Consider the following 19,818-nt stretch of genomic DNA (forward strand, 5'->3'; position numbering starts at 1 on the left):
CACTCTCAACTCTGCCCCGACTCCATTAATGGTGGATTCATGGCTTTATGAGGGTCGGGCAGTAACAATTAATTTAACATAAATGGATTTTATCAGTTAACATTTCATTTCAGCCAATCTGAATATAGTTCAACTGGTTAAAGCATCTACTTCCGATGAACAAAATGTTATGAGTTCGAGTTTTCATTTGAAAGTATTAAAAATAACATTTTATTTGAGAGGTGCAGGATCACGTAAGTTTGTTGAATAACATGAGCTTGAGTGCAAAGTAGGAAGCTGAAGAGGTTAGTTATTCACAGGAAAATTCACAAAAAATGAGACTCAAAATTAATCAACTTTTGTTTATATTAATATAGGAGTGTTATAATATTTTGATGCTAGGTATGAGTTTTGATTCGAGTGTTGGGAAGCTTATTCTCGGATTTAGAAATTTTGAATGTTCAGCTTTAGCTTTATGAAGAGACTATCCAATTCTTGAAGTTTTGTATTGTTTGGATTATGTGGGTTTGGGCCAATCAACCCAAAGTGCTGCTTCTCCCTTCTGGATCGAATCAGAATTGGAGGTTTTGGATTACTCCAAAAAATGGACCTGTTTTTTGCGTAGTGCTTGTGTGTCCTTGATTCATTTTGGATCACTTTAAAACTTGGATCAAAATTCTCTGTCAATAAAATGTTCATTGGCAAATTATTATTTTTTTTTTCTGTAAGAAAAAAGGAGAAAATCGAACCGAGAGGATCGCTAGTGAAATTATTTACCAGTTGCCATTCCCGCGGGCTGAAGTTGATTTTCATTTTCCAATAGCCGCCGGTTCGAGAGCTCCGCCATGGCCGCCCCCTACGATCCCGCTACTCGGTGGGTCTTTGAAAAATTCTCGTGATTTTCTTCATAAACGTTCGATTCATTTTCCATTGGCATTAGGGTCGATTATCTGAATCTCCGAAAGTGAAAATTTTTCCTCCTCTTATTGTTTGGTGCTGAAATTGAATAGTGAGGCTGTTCGGAAGAAGCAAGGAGCGCCAATTAAGTTCTTGGTTCCTCTCGTATATGCCCCTGTTCTTCCTCTCAGTAAGTATTTTTTTCTTATAGGTTTCTTTTTTTTTTTCTCTTTTTTGGAGCCTTTGTGATTATTTTCCATCTGGGGTTTCGTTGGAACGAGATTCTAAATTTGTGCCATTGATTTTTCAGTCAGAATCGCGCTGCGTAAGAACCCGGTTGTGAGGGATCGGCTGTTCACGGCGGTGTTGGCCGGTGCTTTTGCCCATGGCTTTTACCTGGTGTATCCTTTAACTTTTATATTTGCTTTAATCATTGCTCATATCATATTGCATGCGAATTCTTGAATCTTTCGATTTCAATATTTCTCTGTCCATTTTCTGTTGATCTGCATCCTCTGTTTCTTAGAATTTACAATCTTGTCTGAGAATTGTTATGATTCGCCAAAACCCTTCCCATTTGATGATTTATATTCTTTAGAATGGTACTGTTGAGATCGAATTCGATAGAACCAAGTTGATAAAAAATAAAGGGGATCTAGTTACATTTATGTGGATCGTTCAGCTTAAGTGTAGAGTTTGAAATAGTTTTGGTCTACTCAAAAGTATTATAGAGTCGTAGATGTCAATTAATCTGAAAAACGTGCTTCCTCATCATTTATCGTAGAGTTGGAAAAGAACTGGAAATGGTCTTAGTATAAATTCTTAAGTATTACAGATTTGTCGCGTTGAAGTCGATTGCTCTGAGAAATGTGCTTTCTCCACATTCTCTGAGTGTGTCATGTATTATGGGTCTTCGGAAAATCCATCAATGTGTGTTACCATTGTATTGACATGTAGTCATACAAGTGCAATTTGTGGAAATCTGCAGAAACTAGACAGAAAAGGATAGAAAGGAGGATGGAGGAGTTTAATGATGGAGAACCTTGTTGGACTTCATGAAGGATATTCATAGGTTGCCAAACCGTGTCTTTTTTGGTTTCTTAATGTTGTTGATCAAGTGTAGAAATCATTGTCTAGGGACGGGGACTTAAGACTTGAGTAATGGCTCCCAAGGCATGCCTGTAGGCTTTGACACGAGCTAGTGATTTTCACAGTCGCTGCTTACTGTCAAAAGAGTAACATTCTGCAGGCACAGGTGAGAAGTTTTGTTTGCCAAAAAGCCCTTAGGCTGTAGCAATGTCTTACAGTTAAAGTTGTCTAGATTCATATTTGCTATTTAACTTTTGTGGTTCTTGTTTGCAACTTCGGTCGAAATCCCTCAGTCTTAAGCTACATATATGGATTATTTGGAGCTATTAGGTAATGAGTTCAGTGGGAATGCTTGTAATTTTTTAGAAGTGGTCCTTGCTGCTTGTGTAACTTTTTCTCAATGGCATAGTGTAGTTTTCACTATGTGAATTGTTAAGGACAACAGAACCCCCGAGTATCTCCACAATGGTATGATATTGTCTACTTTGGAGATGACTCTCATGGCTTTGCTTTTGATTTCACCCGAAATGCTTTATACTGGTAGATATAATTTTCCCTTCTATATATCATGGATCACTCCCTTCCCTAGCCAATGTAGGACTTTGTTTGCATTCTTTGGCATCCTAACATGGTGATGTCCTTTGCATCATTACATTGCTCTACTCAATTCCTTTTCCCTACTGATCATGGTTGTTCTACTTGATCAAATGGTGATAATCTCGTGACATTTTCCATTTTTACATATACTTTGCATAAAACCAAGTTGGTATTGGTAAGAACAAACTCATTTGTGTTAGCCTTAATAACCTCAAATGCCCTTCGGAAATGTTTTTGTTTGGCTCATGGGTCCAGTAAACATGGGTCGATGACGTTTAGGGTTTGATATAGAGTTATAAAAGTTTGTAGTTCGAAGAGAGGTAAATTTCATAAGCTAGATTTATCATATATGAGGTGATTGGGCAACATGCCCCATGAAGATATATATGCCTTCCATTGTATTCGGTATTGTGGTTGTGGCAACTGGGCTCGCTTTGGTAACGGGTGACCATTTATTCTATTTTGGTAACGTCTTTGTTGTTACTGCATTTCACTTGGTTTGCTTATATCATTGCATTTGGATTTGCATATGGCTGTGAGTTGGCTAGTTGTGTTGTATTTCCTTGACACTCCATGTCCATTGGATGCTTTGGTTTTGTTCAGAACTGATATTTACGACGCTGAGAGCAAGTGAATGTGGAACTCATCCATCATCCAACTCAAACTCAAATTCAGACCTTCTCCCATGTCTTTTTTTTTTCCCATTGCTAAACCCTAAACTAACTTTTTCTTTCCCTTCTTTATAAATTTTGTGCAAGAGAATGTATCTTCATTACATCTTATTCCAATATGTTGCCCCTTTCATTGTCTTGGAGGAAGGAAAAAAATGAAGAGTTATTATTATTTTGTGAAAGTGAATTGTATTGTATTGCATTGGGGTAATATGATGAAATAATGATAGATTGGGGACATTTTGAACCCTCATCATATTTAAACCCCCTCTACTTTTTTTTAATCTCCTTCCTCCCTTTATTCTCCTCTTTATCAACTTTTTTTTTTTTTGTCGGGTTCTTCCCTTCAATCTATTTCTTCATAGTTTAATTGGTTAAAGTATTATATTTTAGTAAGAAAGTTCCGGGTTCAAATCTTGTACTAAAAAAACATGTATTTCTTCCTTCAACCAATGAATTCTATACGAGAAAAATGAAATGTCTTATTTCTAAACATGTACTTCAAAATGATGTACAAGTAAAATCAAATTATGCACTTATCGTACAGTGCACTCCACTTTAAAAAAATGTTTAATTAGTAATCTATGTTGTTTCAATTCGTTTTTGTTATTTGATTTTATTTTTTTTCTCATTTTTAATTTTAGTAAAAAATTTATGGTGCATTTGGTTGGTTATTAGAAATTTAGAAAACAAAATTTGAAAACAACAAATTAAATGAAAAATAGAATTTAATTATTTGTTTATCAAAAATAGGATTTAATTATTTGTTTTCAATGTTTTTATATTTGTGTTATGTAGTAGATTTGGACGTGTATTTTAGCCATATATTTGTATTAGTAGTAGTTAGAAAATAAATATTTAGTTTAGTTGTCAAAGCAACTAATCTCTTAATCGAGAGGTTGTGAGTTTAATCTTCTATCCTGTTGTACTAAAATATATATATATATGTATATACATAGTTTAGTTTAAAATAATATTAATTAATTTATTAACATTTTTTTATTTTAATAAATCTGTTAAACCGTGCTAAATTCATTGAATTCAATCTAAAAACAAGAAATAGAATCCAAATTGACAATCAAACATACCATTAAGTATAACTAGTTTCTTGTTTCTATTTTCAATTTATTCCAACTTTATTTTTTAGTACAACATGTGGAGGTGGGAGATCGAACTCACAACCTCATGGTTAGAGGGATATGTCAATTACCGCTAAGCTATACTCAGATACTTTTTATTTATTTGATGCAAAATTGAATATTTAAGGATTTACAGTTTAAGGATAAATTTTGAAGTTTAACCCATTTATAATCAAAATATTTAAATAGGTTCAAATTTATTTTTACACAGCTCCGTAAAATTCTATATCCACCGCTGCTAATGATTAGTTTGATTTATATGCAACTTGACCCAATCAAACCAACTATTTTTATTGGATCTAATCTTAGAGTACCTAATTTAAGTTGAACCAAACTAAGAATATAGCATAAAAAGTTGAACCAGTTCTTATTATGTATTTTTGGTTTTATGTACACCCCATTATTTAATCCTTGAGATTATAACACCAATCACAAAACAAAACAAACAAAAGAATGTAAAAATAAACATAAACGTCTGCCAAAAATATGGAAATCTTTAATTTCTCATTAATTAATTATATAAATTTGGCTACATGCAATATTGATAGATTATGCAATTGATACCGCAATTTAAAAGCCAAGCAAGTGAAGAACTTACAATAATTTCACCCACGAATTGGTTGCTTTTGTAATTTATACCCTGCAACAATAACAACATTTTTACCATCAATATTCCAATTATGAGAAAAAAAAAAAAAGACAGAAGCCAGAAATTACTGCTGAAATTCGACGGTGATGAACTGAACAGAAGAGGATGAATTGGCGATGGAATTGTACGCCGTCGTGGACAGAATCATGGTCGTTCCGGCGGCCGTCGGAGTCGACACGATCTTCGCCGCGTGATCGACGATTGTAATCTGGACCGTCTGATCCGCCACGCAAGCGTCCGGCTCCGACGCGCTAAAGCACCTCACGAAATACTGTCTCCCACACGCTGCTCCGTTCTCCCAAATCCCATCTCCGGCCGCCCCGAACAGGTTGCTCGTCGGGAACTGACTCAAATCGCCGCCGAAACACGCCGTCGCTGCACCCCCAAATTCAAAGCCCTAATTAACAACTAACAAAATTTCAAGACGGAGTCCAAATGTTTTGCGGATTCTTACGGGAATAAGGAGGAGGGTATCTGGAAGCAGTGCCGACGTCGCCATGGGAGGACTGGAGAAGGAGAGACACCAAGAGGAAGAAGAGAACCCGCCGCCGCCACCGCCATTGGAGGGGATTTTGAGATCCATTTCTCAACATTTTCCGTCTCCGGAAAATTAGAGATTGAAGAAAGATTCGCTTTTAGAGCTTCCAATTGAATTAACTATTAAAAAATTGGGGTTTTGAAAGTCAATGTGGGTGAGAGGTTGGGATCTGGATTTGGCTGCTTTGCTCTAATTTGAATAATCATAAAATTGATTGGAAAAGTGGGAAACTTCCACGATAAAGCAAGTGGGAGCCTTGACTTATAAATTGTTGTTTAGTTTAAGAATTTGGGTGAGAATATTGTTTAATTATAAGAATTTGGAGTTGCTTCCACGCTTAATATTATTTAACGTCGTTTACTTCTATACCTAACTTAATAATCAAAACTCGATTAAAAAAAACACAAAAATCTTATACAAACTCAAGTTATAATTAAACAAATTGAATTATAAATATAAATTTCCCATGTTAAAATAAATTGAATAATTTGATGATGCTCTTACTATTCTTCATTATTTAATTAAGCAATTAGGCATATTAAAGTCAAGGGAACATAAATTCAATCGTTTTCAAACAGTTGGGAAATGTTATGGGCCAATGATTTATTGTCGCTTTGAGCATCGACTTTTTTTTTAGCTTTTTGACCCAATGATTTATTCCAATCAACCAATGATAAAAGAGCAGATAATAATAATAAAACACTATTTTATTCCCTATGCCTTTAACATGTCCATTTTTATTCTTCTTTCATTTTAATCCAAAACATTAATTTTGATCCCTATAATTTGTGATCATTTTGATCCTAATGTATTATAATTTTAGAAAAATTCTTCCCTTGCTAAATTTCTTAAAATACAGTAATAAATTTATATTAAAGGATAAAGAGACCCAAACAAAACATTTTGAAATTACAAAACTAAAATAAATAAAAATTGAAACTACTCACTTTGAAAATACAAGGACCAAAATAAACCAACAAAATAATATGTTAACTTGAAAAATCGTATTTTATTTAAAATTCATTTTGTCGTAATCTCTGAACTTCCATTGTAGTTGAACACGAAACTATTTGTCATTATATTAATTACCTAGCGAATAGATATTGTTTGGACATATTTTAAAGCTACATAGAACTTCAAAATGAGTGTGTTAAAATTATGAGTAAAATACTAACGAGGACAAACAATTTTTTTTTTTTTTATCAAAATTGGGGAACCAAAACTAGGAACAGAAATAAGATTTAAAATAAGATATAAAATTTTCTTCATTTCTTGCATATTGAAAAATCATTATCCTTGGAAAAAGAAGTTGACATGAGTGACAAGTTGCCTAATAATGACAATGCATATTAAAACTTTATCTTTCCGAACATCCCCCACATGCGACTCCCATAAAATAATCTTACAAAAATGTCACCCTATCTTGAATGCATAATTTGACTAAACTATCATTCTTAAGGCCTGTAACATCAGCGAAAATTATAAAAAAAAAAAAAAAAAAAAAAAACCATGTGGGGAAATTGACTAAAAACTATTTTTTTAAAAAGAAGGAAATTTGATAAAGGAAATACAAATTTTAATTTTTCTTCAGAGACTTGTACCACATGAAAATTCCTCTCCCAAGAAAAAGTGTTCTATGGAGGGGAAAAGAGTGTTCCGTTCCCACCCGAAGACCTGGAAAATAAGAGAATATCGACAAGAAAGCACAAATGCCCTTCAGAACAAAATGTATCACAATTTGACGTACAAGACAGCCATGAGGGTCCTCCAGAGTATTCAATTTTCAAAGTGGGAATAGGCATACGCATTTTGAGTGTAAGGACTTGGAGAAGCTTACATGGAGGGAAGAGTCTACCGTCCTTTAATTCCCAACAGGAGCCAGTCAACCGATGAGCGTATTGGTTTGAGAGTTTAGTTTGTGAGCAACGAACATAGCGGATCGGTAAACTTTAATCTACTTCCAGAGCTTCCGCAAGGACATGTTCTTATCTGTATCCTTCTTCATTACCTTCGCAACTGCCATCTCAAAATCTTCCTGTGTCACGTGCACTCTTCTTTCCCTTAGAGCAAACATTCCAGCTTCTGTGCAAACGGCCTGCAATAAACAGGAGATCGACATTGAAGTTCATCTGAAGCAGAAAACAGGAGAGTTTCATGTAGAAGTCTGACCAACCTTAAGTTCAGCACCAGATGCACCATTCATCTTCTCAGCAATCTTCTTCAAATCAATCCCCCGCATTAGGTTCATTTTTCTTGAATGTATTTTCAAGATATCAAAACGAGACTGCATTGAGAGATGAAATATTGTAACGTCATACAGATTAAAAAAGACAAAAGTGAATGGCCTATATTTCAACACAGTTCTAAAGTTTGAGATCTAAGTATTAAACTAAACATAAAGCTGAAGGATTTAAGGAAATATATGCTATTATATTTCTAAAAATATATAATTCATAAATATTTTTAAAAAATAAGAGGAGGTCCATCAGATTTCAGCTGCACTGCACACCATCATTTACGGGGCGGCTAAAGATCTTTTTGCAAGTCTGTGAGTAGGGTGGTGCCACACCATATGCTCAGGCTGTTTCAGTCCATTTTTAACTTCTAGATCTAACTCATATTTCGATGTGGACAAACAACTTTCCACCATACCTGAAACTCCTTGATGAATCTCCTAATAAAAATTTCTAGTTGGGCACAAGGATATAAAAGGAATCACCCTCAATTGATTAAAGATATTTTTTTTTATATAAGAAACTGCACTTTTCATTAAGATAAATGAAAAAGAGAACAAAAACACAGCCCACGGGCATACAAAAACAAAAGCCCATCAAGGGGAGCCCTAGCGAAAGAAGGTCTTCCAATCCAAAAGAATATAACCTACCTAACTGAATTGATTAAAGATTTTGAATATTACACTACACTTCAGCCTCATTTTCTTCAACTTTAAATAGTTGATGAATAAACACATTGCATGATCTCAAATACAAGTACTTAGAAAATTTTAATAAAACGTAGCTACCCAGAAAATTTTCAGAAAACAAGAGAGGAAATGGTTCAACCAGGATATTTAACACAGTTATGTACCTCCTCATTTGGATTTGGGAACTCAATTTTTCTATCAATTCGTCCAGGTCTGAGAAGAGCTTGATCAAGAATATCAATCCGATTTGTGGCCATCAAAACCTGTCAATACGATGGTAGTTAGTACACCATGTCAACAAGCATGATGATTTACTAATTCTTTTCAAAATCTACAAAACTTAGCCACACAGACCTTGATCTTGTTTGACGCTTCAAAACCATCCAGCTGGTTAAGAAGTTCCAGCATTGTTCTCTGCACCTCACTATCACTATTACCACTCCCTGATTCCATACGAGCTGATCCAATACTGTCAATTTCATCCATGAAAATGATAGATGGAGCATGTTCCCTGTAGAAAAGTTAACAAGTTAAGAATAGAATGGAAAGGAAAACCTTAACCTAAATCCAAATTGTTAAATTATTCAAAACAAATACTAAAAGAAATTCTAAACAGACCTGGCCATCACGAAAAGCTCTCTAACCATTCTTGAACCTTCTCCAATGTACTTCTGCACCAGCTCAGAACCAGAAACCCTAATGAAAGTACAGTCGGTGTGATGCGCTACTGCCCGAGCCAATAATGTTTTCCCAGTACCAGGAGGTCCATACAGCAAGACACCCTATCCATTATTTAAGAAAGAAGGCAAAAGTGAGACTCGAGGAAAAATATACCAGCAAATGGAAGCAGTTCTTGGTCCATATTATAAAATTACCTTTGGTTGAGCTATTCCAAGACTTTCAAATAATTCAGGATGCTTGATTGGAAGTTCAATGACCTAATGAAGAATTCAAATGAGAAAATATGAAACAATGATTTCACATTTCAAAATTCAAACATAAGCTCACAGTTGATTGATCAACATCCTACAAGCAAAGAAAGTAAATCAGAGAATGTGAACTGATGGAAGAACAAGAATCGAAAATACCTCTTTAATCTCCTTAATTTGCTGATCAAGACCACCAATCATGTCATAGGTAGAATCAGGGACCTTTTCAACTTTCATAAGATTCACCAACGGATCTACTTTGCTTGGCAAAACTAAATGAAGAACATAGCTGTCATTTCGAAGAGCAACCCTAGTTGATGGTGTGATTTTTGTGATATCAATGCTTTTGTCTATATCTACAACATATTTCCCTTCAGGATGCACCTGTAAAGGAAAAGGGAGAAGTTGAAAAAGACATGTAGTGTGCATCCTTGTAGCTTCACATTATGCATCACACCTTAAAGCCTTTATCCTTTGTACTATAAATTCCAGATGCAGAGAAATTGCATTGCAAGCTTAAGGTGATGCACTAGCCTCAGCATGAAGCAAAACATCATGCTGCAGTTATTGAAGAAGCAAGAAGCCAAATCTGAAACTAAACTGCCCCTTTCCAAAGGATGTTATAAATTTTGAGGACTAAATCTGCAGGTTATATTTTTGTGTTTAAAACAACCTTATATGTTTTATGCATAAAATAAATGGTTTTATTTATGTGAGACCATATCGTGCAAAGTTAATTTAAAAACTATAGGCTATTACTCACAAAAGGTTTAAACAGAAGTTGTCACCCACATATCTTCTTTCGCACTAAACAATAAATCTACCGAGAATTTGTGGAAAAATGTAGCACAAAAAACCTTATGAATGACACTTCCTACAAAACAAATCTTCACCTGGATATCCATTTTGAAACTAATACTTATCTAGGTACGGATAATATGCACCTAAATATGGATCTAACAGGTGATTAAATCTTCAGGAAATGCATACATCTAACATCACTTTCATAAATCACTCTAGGCACGGATGATATGCACCTAAATTTCTATCTAGACACGGATGATATGCACCTAAATATGGATCTAACTGGTGATTAAATCTTCAGGAAAAGCATACGTCTACACCACTTTCATAAATCACTCACCTTCACTAGAACCTTATTTTTCCCCATGACTTTGACCACTTCTCCAACATACGATCCAGGTTCCTGAAGCAGCTGAAGTTCTTCACGAAGCAACCTCACTACACAATTTCAACCAACATGAATTATTCTGGAAAAAGTGAGTTAAGTGTTAAAGCATCATCAGATTATAATCCTATATCATTCACGATCGAACAAAATTCATAAATGATATACTAAAACGTAACGAAATCTATCACAAAACTTCGTTGTCTGGTAGTTTTAGTTAACCATTCCATATATGTACTTCGCCAACAACAAATTATCCATGTTTCGCTTTAAACGCATAAATTCGGAGTCAAAGGAAATGATAAATTTCTCAATTCACATGACCGACATTGAAAACAATCGAAGCAAAATGTTCCAGGCTCCAAGAAAGCAAAATTCACCACACGAAATAAAAACAAAAGTTAAAATCATCGTTGACGTTGATCTGACAAGGCAAAGCCGATCAAGACAACTCTCCGTCTAAAATTTCTAAAACTGCCACCGATTATAATTCCAAACCCTAGAAATTGACAGTGGATACCTCTAGAGTTGAGCTCGTTTCGCTGAGCTTCAAGACGATTGAGATTGTGAGTCTTGAGGCGAAGCTGAAGCTGAAGGTCCTGAATGTGTTGAAGATAATACTGCCTAAGACCTTCGCCTTGCTTCGCCGCCGGCTTGGCGGAGCACGTCTCTGCTGGTCCAGCCTCCGGTAGCTTGGTTTCCAACTCCATCGTCGCCATTGGAAACTATCGGTGCTTCCTGAACCGTTTTGTTTCTCTTTCGGTGAATCAAATCGGTGAGATTGGAGAGAGCCAGATAGGTACTTATAAGCGGGCCACAACTGGACCACATTTCGGTTCTCTTAGTTTGCTAAAAGATTAGCCCATCTCATGGGCCTGCTAAAAGCCCATATACCATGAGGCTTAGCCCATGTAATACTTGGAGCGAGTAACATTTTTCCTATTTCTTTTTTCTTTTTTTCTTTTCTAATTTCGTTTTAAAATAATAATTTATTTTCAATTTACCGAAAAAAAATTAAACATAATCAAGCCAGCATGAGCTGAACTGGTTAAGCCACATATTTTTAATTAAAATATAGTCAGTTCCTATCCAATCAATTCCACCCTACATGCTCTTGTTCTAAAAAGAAATGAGTCAATATTAAATTAATTTATAAAAAGAAAAAAATTTATTAAAAAATACTTTTAATTAAATTTGGAATATGTGTTGACTTACCTGGGAAATATCATAAACATGCATGACAGTTAAACAGCACAACCACCTCGTACCAAAGAAGACTTAATAATGCTTTGACCTTGGTTTATTAAAAATTTTCATTGGCTTTATTTTAGCCTTAATCATTAATTTAGTAAATAAATGTATGGAGCAATTAATTATGCTACGCGGCTGCATGCTTATTTATTCCAGAGTTATACAAATGTTTGTTTCTCTCATTTCTAATTAATTAAAACAAATACGACAGCTATAAAAAAGGAAACCGGAGAAATCAGAGTAGATTCTGACTGTTTAAAAAAGGAAGAAAACTACAAATAAATAGTGACGACACGTGTAGAACCATTGGTTCGAAGAATACAAGAAAATAACTTATAAAAATTGGAACTAATAATGTAAAATACAATTAATTGAAACACTTAACATTAATTATCCCTTAAATATATATAGATTCATGTCTTTAAAACATACAAAATGCAAGTTAGATTATTAGTTTACCATTCTACGAGCTTAGTACCTAAATTTTCAAATATTTTATTTTAATTTCTCAACCTTCAAATTTCTGATGTGTTTTAATATTTATTCAAGCGATATACAATATGTATTAACCTTGGGAGTAACTAGTGAGCATACGATGTAACACTCTAAGTCGTGCCAAAATTGCTTTCAATGCATTGTTCATTTCACAGCACAACGACATTCTCTTCATCTAAATCTACTTTGATTCTAACAATGTACACTTTGACTAATTTCACAAATTAACCACTTGATTCCCTACAATGCATTTAGTTACTAAAAGACAGTTAGATAGGCAACTTTCACGAAGTTAGTTTGAACCCATTACCTTGAGTTCTTTTTACTTTTTCACCAGTTTGATAATTAGTTTGATAATCAGTATATCACTAAACTAGCTTTTAGTGCGGTTGTAAAAGTTTCTACTCAATGCCTTTAAGAAATGCATTAACCCAAAAACAGCTAGAAAAACGGTAAAATCCCCCAATTTGGAAGAAAAAGAGAGAGAGTGAGAAAAGGCATATCATATCTCCACTTTGGTTGATATATAATAATACAAAACACAAAACCCTAAAATAGACATAAGATATGCTCTTCTTATCTTGATATATATGGTCCTCATACTCAAGATTCTCTCTCTCTCTCTCTCTCTCTCTCTCTCTCGGGCAATGGGGCCAATTTTCCTTAGTTGAAAACTTGAGTATATTGCCCCACACACTGTCTTCCACCTGTTCGATGAAATGTCAAAGCTGAATCCAACGTGGTATTGCCAACATAGAAAGCCATGCGTGGTTGGAGTTGGGCGCCACAGAAAACCCATCACACCCTCGTGCCTGCCCTGTGCCCAAAACGAGCCCACTCAAACCCTAAAACTTCTCCCTTCTCCTCTTCCCTATATAAGCCACACCAAAACCCATCACACCCTCACACAAATTTGCCTAAAATCTCCTCTTTCTTTTGCCTCTCCAAGCTTTAGCTAACTTTCTTCCTTTTTTTTTTCCAAACATCACCATGGTTCCCATTTCTAAACCTAATGCTTCCTCGTTGAAGAACACAGAAGCGGGTCGAGATGATTATTATGGTTATATTGCTCCCGCCGCATCAATCATTGAAGGAGACGGGGACGACGACGATGACGGTGGATACGACTTTGCTCCGGCTGCGTGAGTTGATTGGAAGATTTGAGAGTAACAAGGAGTGGTGGCGGCCGCAACGGAGGAGGGGCGTGGTGTTGGATTTCTTGTTGAAAGATATTGTTGGGATGAATGGGAGCGAATGAATGTAATTTAGGTGCATTGGCACTCTTATGGTTAAATCCCCGCCTTGCTTGAATTGTAATACTAGACAAACGTTGTGGTAAAAAGTTTTCATTTAAATCTCAATTTGGCTTCTAACTTACCTATTTTAAAATATCTATTTTGATTCTTGAATGTTCAAAAAGCAGATTTGATCATTTTTATTAATCTATCATCGATGGAGGTATATGCCAATTACCGCTGAGTTATGCTCGCTTTGATATCTATCATCGATAAATTGATGATGTAGCTTCGAATAAATGTATTAATACGACTTGAAGCAATATAAATTTGCTTTTTTCTGTTTTCTAGAATAAAAGCTACATAAGTATTGGTTGGGGGTAAATATTTAAGTATAAATGCAACATATATTGATCTCTAATAACATCAACAACTAAAATAGTTTTTTTTTTTTAAGATAGAGATTAACATTTTAAAATTTTATGAACTAGAAACGGTACCAAAATAAAATTCGGTAAAGAAAAAAAAATTAAACTAAAAATTTCTTTTTTCTATTTTTTAAATAAGAAATCAGCGAAAATGTATTTAGCCTATTTTTTTTTCAGTTCTTTAAAGTTTAACTTTTAATAATAAAATCATTTATATAATGGCTGAGCTATAGATATTATTTATCCTAGGTTGAATTTTCATCCGCCATACTAAAAAAAAAATATTTATAATGAATTTAAATTAAATTATCATGAGTATCCTAAATTATATAAAATATTAAAAAGTATTTCAAGAAATGTTATAAAATAATGTCCAATTATTGTGTGTGGACCAAATTGGAATTCATCTGTCGGATTTTGATGTTATCTTTGGAAATTGAAAGCGACTCTTTCTTGTTTGTTGGGTCTACATTCAAGCATGTGCGTTTTAGCTTCATTGATATATACTAATTTTTACATTTAGGCTCGTTTAATTTGTTAACCTTTTTTTTTCTTTCTTATTTCTTATTTTTCGTTTTTAATTTTAAAAAAAACACAGACACAGATGTTTGATTACTGTTTTCTATTTTTTATTTCTCATTTTTTAAAAAATTTTTGCAAACAACAAAATTAGATTTCTTGTTTTTTTGTTTCCATTTTTTTTCAAAACATAAATAAAAACTTTATTTTATCATTGAAATGATAAAAGTTGAATATTCAAAATTTTAGAAAATAAGAAACAATAAATAGATATGAAACATGCTAAAAAGTGAGTATAGCTCGACGGTAATTGACATATATCTTTCTTTTTTTAATAAAAAATGCAGTTCTACTTTTATTTGTTAAAGAAGAATAAATAAATAAATAATAAAAATATAAATATTATCAAACGAGTTCTAAAATATATATTAGTTCTCAGTTAATTTATACATCTCTTCGTTCTTCTCTTTTCTTAATTAAAAGTGTTTATATACATCTCTTTGCTCTAAGCTTGCTTTTTGAAAAATTTTAGCCACACTGATGGAAACAAAACTTTTATGTAAAATGATTGGATTAGAACAAAATATGTTAAAATATAAGAAACAAAACAAAATAAATATTAAAACTCGTGAACAAAATACGATTTAAACTCTAAATATATTTGATATACCGAAAATATTTTTATTTGAATTTAACTTGCAGTAAACAATAAAAATTATTTTATTTTATTCTTTTTTTTAGTACAAAATGTGTGAGTGGAGGATCGAACTCACAATCTCGTAGTTAGAGATATATGTCAACTATCGCTCAACTATGCTCATTTTGACAAATTAAACCATCAAAATTATTAAATATTCTTATTATAACATTCTCAATTATAAAACAAGATTTCCTCTTCGAAATTATAAGAGAGATGAAAAAAGGGGAATATATATATGTATATGATATTTGGCTGACGCAATCGTTTTTCTTTTTTAAGTACAAATACTAGTCGTGTATGGTGTTAGAATGTCAACATATTTTGTAGATTTCCAAACAAATAAAGGGGAAAAAAGAGAACTCATGGGTCGAGGAATATCATTTGAAGAAACAATTAACGGGAACCACAAATTCATCTTCACATGCAACTTGTCAATTTGGTTAGTTTATCAATATGATTTCATTTTCCCACTTCTAACTATATATACATCATGCATGTGTATTTATTGATACAATTTTTGGTAATCTAATCATTAAAAGAAGTGAATATTATACTGAGATAAATGGTTCTTCACATGCATTCACAAAAACAATTCAAGAATATTTTGCTTCAAGAGAAACCAATTTCTTGTTGGGTACTTGATTTTAGTTTTGAGATGTCGGAGACAGTTAGAATTTGGAATGATCGACTATTATGTATAAATAAATATAGTATCCTTTTATTGGTGCGAGGTATTTAAATTGAAACTAAAAGTAAAATTACGTGGGCTAGAGTAAAAATATACAAATAGATATATCATAAACTCTTTGTTTAAACACAAGAAACGTATTAATAATTAAGAGAAAAATGGTACAGAGATGATCCCATTGTTTCGAAATAAAATGATTTCTATAAAACAAAACACACAATAATTAAGGACTAAAAGTAGAAGATAATTAAAAGCACATAAATAAAACATGGATTGAAAATGAATTAATGATTAATGAAAGAAGAGAATTAATGGATTGAAAATGAATTAATGATTAATGAAATGAGAGAATTAAAGCATAATGACAAAGATATAGGATCTTGTGGTATCACCTACCATTAGGTTTTGTGTTTGAATCCTACATTTGTCACTGTGTTGCTCTCTCAGAACAAGAGGACGTTATGAGTTTGAATTCATGTATGTCATGTCTTCTTTGTTTATGCTGAATTCTACCCGATACTACTTGATTCATCGATCTCATGCCAATACCACTCATGTGAGGGATGAATAACAACTGTTTTTTTTTTTTTTTTGACAATTTGTCATATTTTAATAGAGATATAATCATCCATGAAAGTGTGGTTGTATCTTTTAATTAATATTGTATTATTTTATTTGGGCATAAGTGGAATAAAGTGGCATTTATTTATTATATACTTGTGTTTTGGTTTTGAAGGGCAAAACACAACACAATATAACTGAGAAGCCAAACTCGAAACAGTGATCGCACAATTTGGCAAAAAGCAAAAGCATATCGCATACACATATATATCATTTGTAATATATTATTCCTCTTGCTTTTCATTTTGTTGATCCTCTTCAAAAAATGCTACGAATCTGTGTTTCTGTCTAGGCCACTTGGACAACAAACGTTGGCAATGTGTTAAACACACATTATTGGCAACGTCTGATGACTTGTCTGTCTCAAAAGTGCCACGTTCACATGGGAGTTGGCGTTGGACACTCTTTACTACACATTATCCACAATCTCCCTCGTGTATCCCTTGTGCCTCCAAAAGCGCTAATTACCATTGAAATTTCCCTTAGCTTTTCTCCCTCTATATAAACCTTTCATCCTCTCCCATTTCTACACTAAATCATCAATTCAAACCCACAAACATCTCTATCTCTCGATCGATACGGTTCCCATTTCCAAGTTCATTGCATCCACGACGACGATGAAGAACCATGCACGTAGTGGAGATCATCTCGAGCAGTACAAATATTTCGTGGCTTCAACACCAGTCGTCGAACGGGAAGGAGACGACGATGACGATGATGCAGATTATGACTACGCTCCGGCTGCATGAGTCTATCTACGAAGAGTACTTTACAAATATCGACACGATATCACATTAGAGGGATATTTTTAAAGAGCTTACCTATATAGTTTTCTAATAGGAAATACGGGGTATCTAGAAAAGAAGTAGAGAGTTTCCAGTGTATATGTGCATATATATATATATATATGTGTGTGTGGTTTTGTACACATATATTATATATATGTTGAGAATACAACCAAAATCTCACATTGATTAGAAAAAATAATTTATGACATATAAGTAAGGGACAACATCTTTATTGGCATGAGATCTTTTGGATGATTCCAAATGGAAAACACGAGGGCTTATATGTTCAAAGTGGACTCATTGTAACGTGTAAACAATATCATATCATTATAGAAATGGTAGAGAGTCCATTGTTCGGTTGGTTCCTCCGAAACAATATGTGTTTAATTAAATTGGCCCTTCACGTTCTCAAGAGTCTCATCCTTGTTCATTTGCTTTGCATAATAATTAGCTTTCAAAGGTATTTTGAAGGAGAGAATATGTGTGTTTTTCTTTTATGCTTTAATTTTGTCCCTAAGTTTAATATGCATGAATATTCTTTGGTCTTTTATATGTATGAAATTTTTGAGGAAAATTTTATAAGCCTATCTAAAAAAGACCTTAAGAATATTATATCAAGACGTTTCGTTTATACCAATTATGAACAAATCAGGCACATTATGGTGTTGTATATTATTTTGTATTTTTTGTTTAGATTCTTTTTGGAAAGTTTTTATAGGAAAATTTTTTGAGAAAGCTTATATTTTCTTTATGGTTTAAACCTCATTTTAGTACCAAAAATTTTAAACTTATTTCACTTTGGTCTTGAAACTCTCAATATCTCTATTTTGAATTATTTTATACAATCATTGGGTTAAAAATAAACATTTTAAAAGTTTAAATATCAAAATGATTATTTTCCTAAAGTTTAGAGACCAAAATAGTTATATTTTTTTAAAGTTCAAGTACTTAGAATAATATATTTTGAAAATTTATAGATCAAAATGTAAAATTTTTTCTTTATACTTCTAAAAAAGTGGGAAAAAATGAAAAAAGAACAAGGGTTGAATCACCATTATAGTACAAAGATGAAACATAGAAAAAAATTTAGTGCACTACCTCCAAATTAAAAAATATGAAATTGTTAATATTGAATTAAAAAAAAGAAAAAAAAAATCTTTATTGAATCTCCACCCACACGTATTAAACTGAAAAAAATAAAATCAAAGGATTGAGATATTACATGACATAAATGACAAAAAAACTCCCCTAAGTTTTGGGCTTTGCTCCCTTTGAATATTTCTCTTTAACTAGATTTAATATTGAGTCAATTCCCAATTTTATTTTTTAATAATAAAATTATTATATACATCTAACCATTTATATATTTTCAAGTTTGACCAAGTAATTAAAAAGTTTGAAGTAATACAATAACATCACCATTATTGTTGGTTATATATTAAGCAATGGACTAATTTGATACAAAGATTTTCTCTTATCCTTTCACCATTGGTTTATTGTGAGGGATGGGAGACTGAAAGTGATTGATTTTTTTCTGGAGGACTAATAAGTTACGTTGGATTTGTAGGGAATGATCATGAGTATATAAGAGAGGACAATTATCTCCATTGATATGATGCCTTTTGGGTGGAACAAAAAGCAAATCCGTGAGGGTTATGCTCAAAGCAGACAATATCATACCAGCTTTTAATGTTTTGAGTTTATTTGTGGTTTTTTAAAAAATTAAATGTTATGTAGTTTGTAAAATATTTTTTAAAAGTGGGGTAGTTTTATAAATAGCATTAAACAATATAATAAATTAATTAAAGTTAAATATTATTGTTTGTATTTTCGAATACGATGGAAAGTCTAAATATTAGAGTCAATTGATACCTCTATTTTTGGGAAAAAAAAGAAGAAGATTATTGTATATATTTTTTAAAGTTTGACTAAGTTACTTTTATTCACAAATTAAGGATTTAATTATTATTTTTTTATTATTTCAACAACACGTAGAAGTGAGGATTCGAACTTCATATTAAAACGTTAAGAATATATATTCTAACCAATTAAGTTTTGCTTCGAACCACTTTAATTGTCATTAGAGTAATGCCTAATTATCAATATTTTTATGAAGTAGTGTATTTTTTTTTTTTTGTGAAACAGGCTATATATATATATATTTATTTATTTATTTATTTATGGAATAAAATGAGATAATTAATTTTGTTTTGTTTTTCGTTTTTTTGTTTTTGTTTTTTTGGGAGGATATTTATAATAAGATAGGTTAGTTGTGTACTATGTGGTAGAAATCTTTTTTCCTCTCATCTTTTATGGCTATGTTTTGTCGTGACTTGCAGCCATAATGAGAGAGAAAATATCTCAAGTTAATAAAATTGTTGCATCATTTAAAATTAACAGCACAGCACAAGTAAAAATTCATTATCATTCGTTCATTGTTTGGAGGGAAAAAGGAAAAACACAGTTTGAAATCTATAGTAATTTTTTGATGTA

General features: G+C 32.6%; 3 protein-coding genes across 3 annotated transcripts; 1 reads left to right on the forward strand and 2 right to left on the reverse strand.

The window, feature by feature from the left end:
* The first annotated feature begins 679 nt into the window (after positions 1-679).
* LOC111013138 (SH3/FCH domain protein) lies at positions 680-3,497 on the forward strand. The gene is made up of 4 exons (XM_022287529.2): positions 680-853; positions 990-1,066; positions 1,187-1,277; positions 3,166-3,497. The coding sequence occupies exons 1-4, from the start codon at positions 825-827 to the stop codon at positions 3,194-3,196; spliced, it is 228 nt and encodes a 75-aa protein (XP_022143221.1). The 5' UTR covers positions 680-824; the 3' UTR covers positions 3,197-3,497.
* A 1,351-nt stretch (positions 3,498-4,848) lies between these two features.
* LOC111013086 (EG45-like domain containing protein) lies at positions 4,849-5,841 on the reverse strand. The gene is made up of 3 exons (XM_022287458.2): positions 5,476-5,841; positions 5,090-5,396; positions 4,849-5,012 (listed from the first exon to the last, which is right to left on the reverse strand). Exons 1-3 carry the CDS (start codon positions 5,612-5,614, stop codon positions 5,006-5,008), a joined length of 453 nt encoding a protein of 150 aa, XP_022143150.1. The 5' UTR covers positions 5,615-5,841; the 3' UTR covers positions 4,849-5,005.
* Positions 5,842-7,253: 1,412 nt separating this feature from the next.
* On the reverse strand, positions 7,254-11,386 carry RPT6A (regulatory particle triple-A ATPase 6A). Its single transcript, XM_022287448.2, has 9 exons — positions 11,121-11,386; positions 10,556-10,653; positions 9,571-9,795; positions 9,358-9,420; positions 9,101-9,264; positions 8,837-8,993; positions 8,647-8,745; positions 7,733-7,843; positions 7,254-7,654 (listed from the first exon to the last, which is right to left on the reverse strand). The coding sequence occupies exons 1-9, from the start codon at positions 11,317-11,319 to the stop codon at positions 7,514-7,516; spliced, it is 1,257 nt and encodes a 418-aa protein (XP_022143140.1). The 5' UTR covers positions 11,320-11,386; the 3' UTR covers positions 7,254-7,513.
* Positions 11,387-19,818: the final 8,432 nt, after the last annotated feature.

The sequence above is a fragment of the Momordica charantia genome (genome assembly GCF_013281855.1).
Source record: "Momordica charantia cultivar OHB3-1 chromosome 8 unlocalized genomic scaffold, Mcharantia_2.0 BLBB01000008.1, whole genome shotgun sequence".
Classification (NCBI taxonomy): Eukaryota; Viridiplantae; Streptophyta; class Magnoliopsida; order Cucurbitales; family Cucurbitaceae; genus Momordica; species Momordica charantia.

Excerpts from the sequence above, each read along its gene's own strand:
- LOC111013138 (XM_022287529.2), top strand. The coding sequence starts at position 825 with ATGGCCGCCCCCTACGATCCCGCTACTCG. Across the intron at positions 854-989 it reads CCCTACGATCCCGCTACTCG|TGAGGCTGTTCGGAAGAAGC; the intron begins GTGGGTCTTTGA and ends GAAATTGAATAG. Across the intron at positions 1,278-3,165 it reads GCCCATGGCTTTTACCTGGT|AACTGATATTTACGACGCTG; the intron begins GTATCCTTTAAC and ends GGTTTTGTTCAG.
- LOC111013086 (XM_022287458.2), bottom strand. The coding sequence starts at position 5,614 with ATGTTGAGAAATGGATCTCAAAATCCCCTCCAATGGCGGTGGCGGCGG. Across the intron at positions 5,397-5,475 it reads ATACCCTCCTCCTTATTCCC|CGACGGCGTGTTTCGGCGGC; the intron begins GTAAGAATCCGC and ends TTGGGGGTGCAG.
- RPT6A (XM_022287448.2), bottom strand. The coding sequence starts at position 11,319 with ATGGCGACGATGGAGTTGGAAACCAAGCTACCGGAGGCTGGACCAGCA. Across the intron at positions 10,654-11,120 it reads AAACGAGCTCAACTCTAGAG|TGAGGTTGCTTCGTGAAGAA; the intron begins GTATCCACTGTC and ends GAAATTGTGTAG. Across the intron at positions 7,655-7,732 it reads CATCTGGTGCTGAACTTAAG|GCCGTTTGCACAGAAGCTGG; the intron begins GTTGGTCAGACT and ends TGTTTATTGCAG.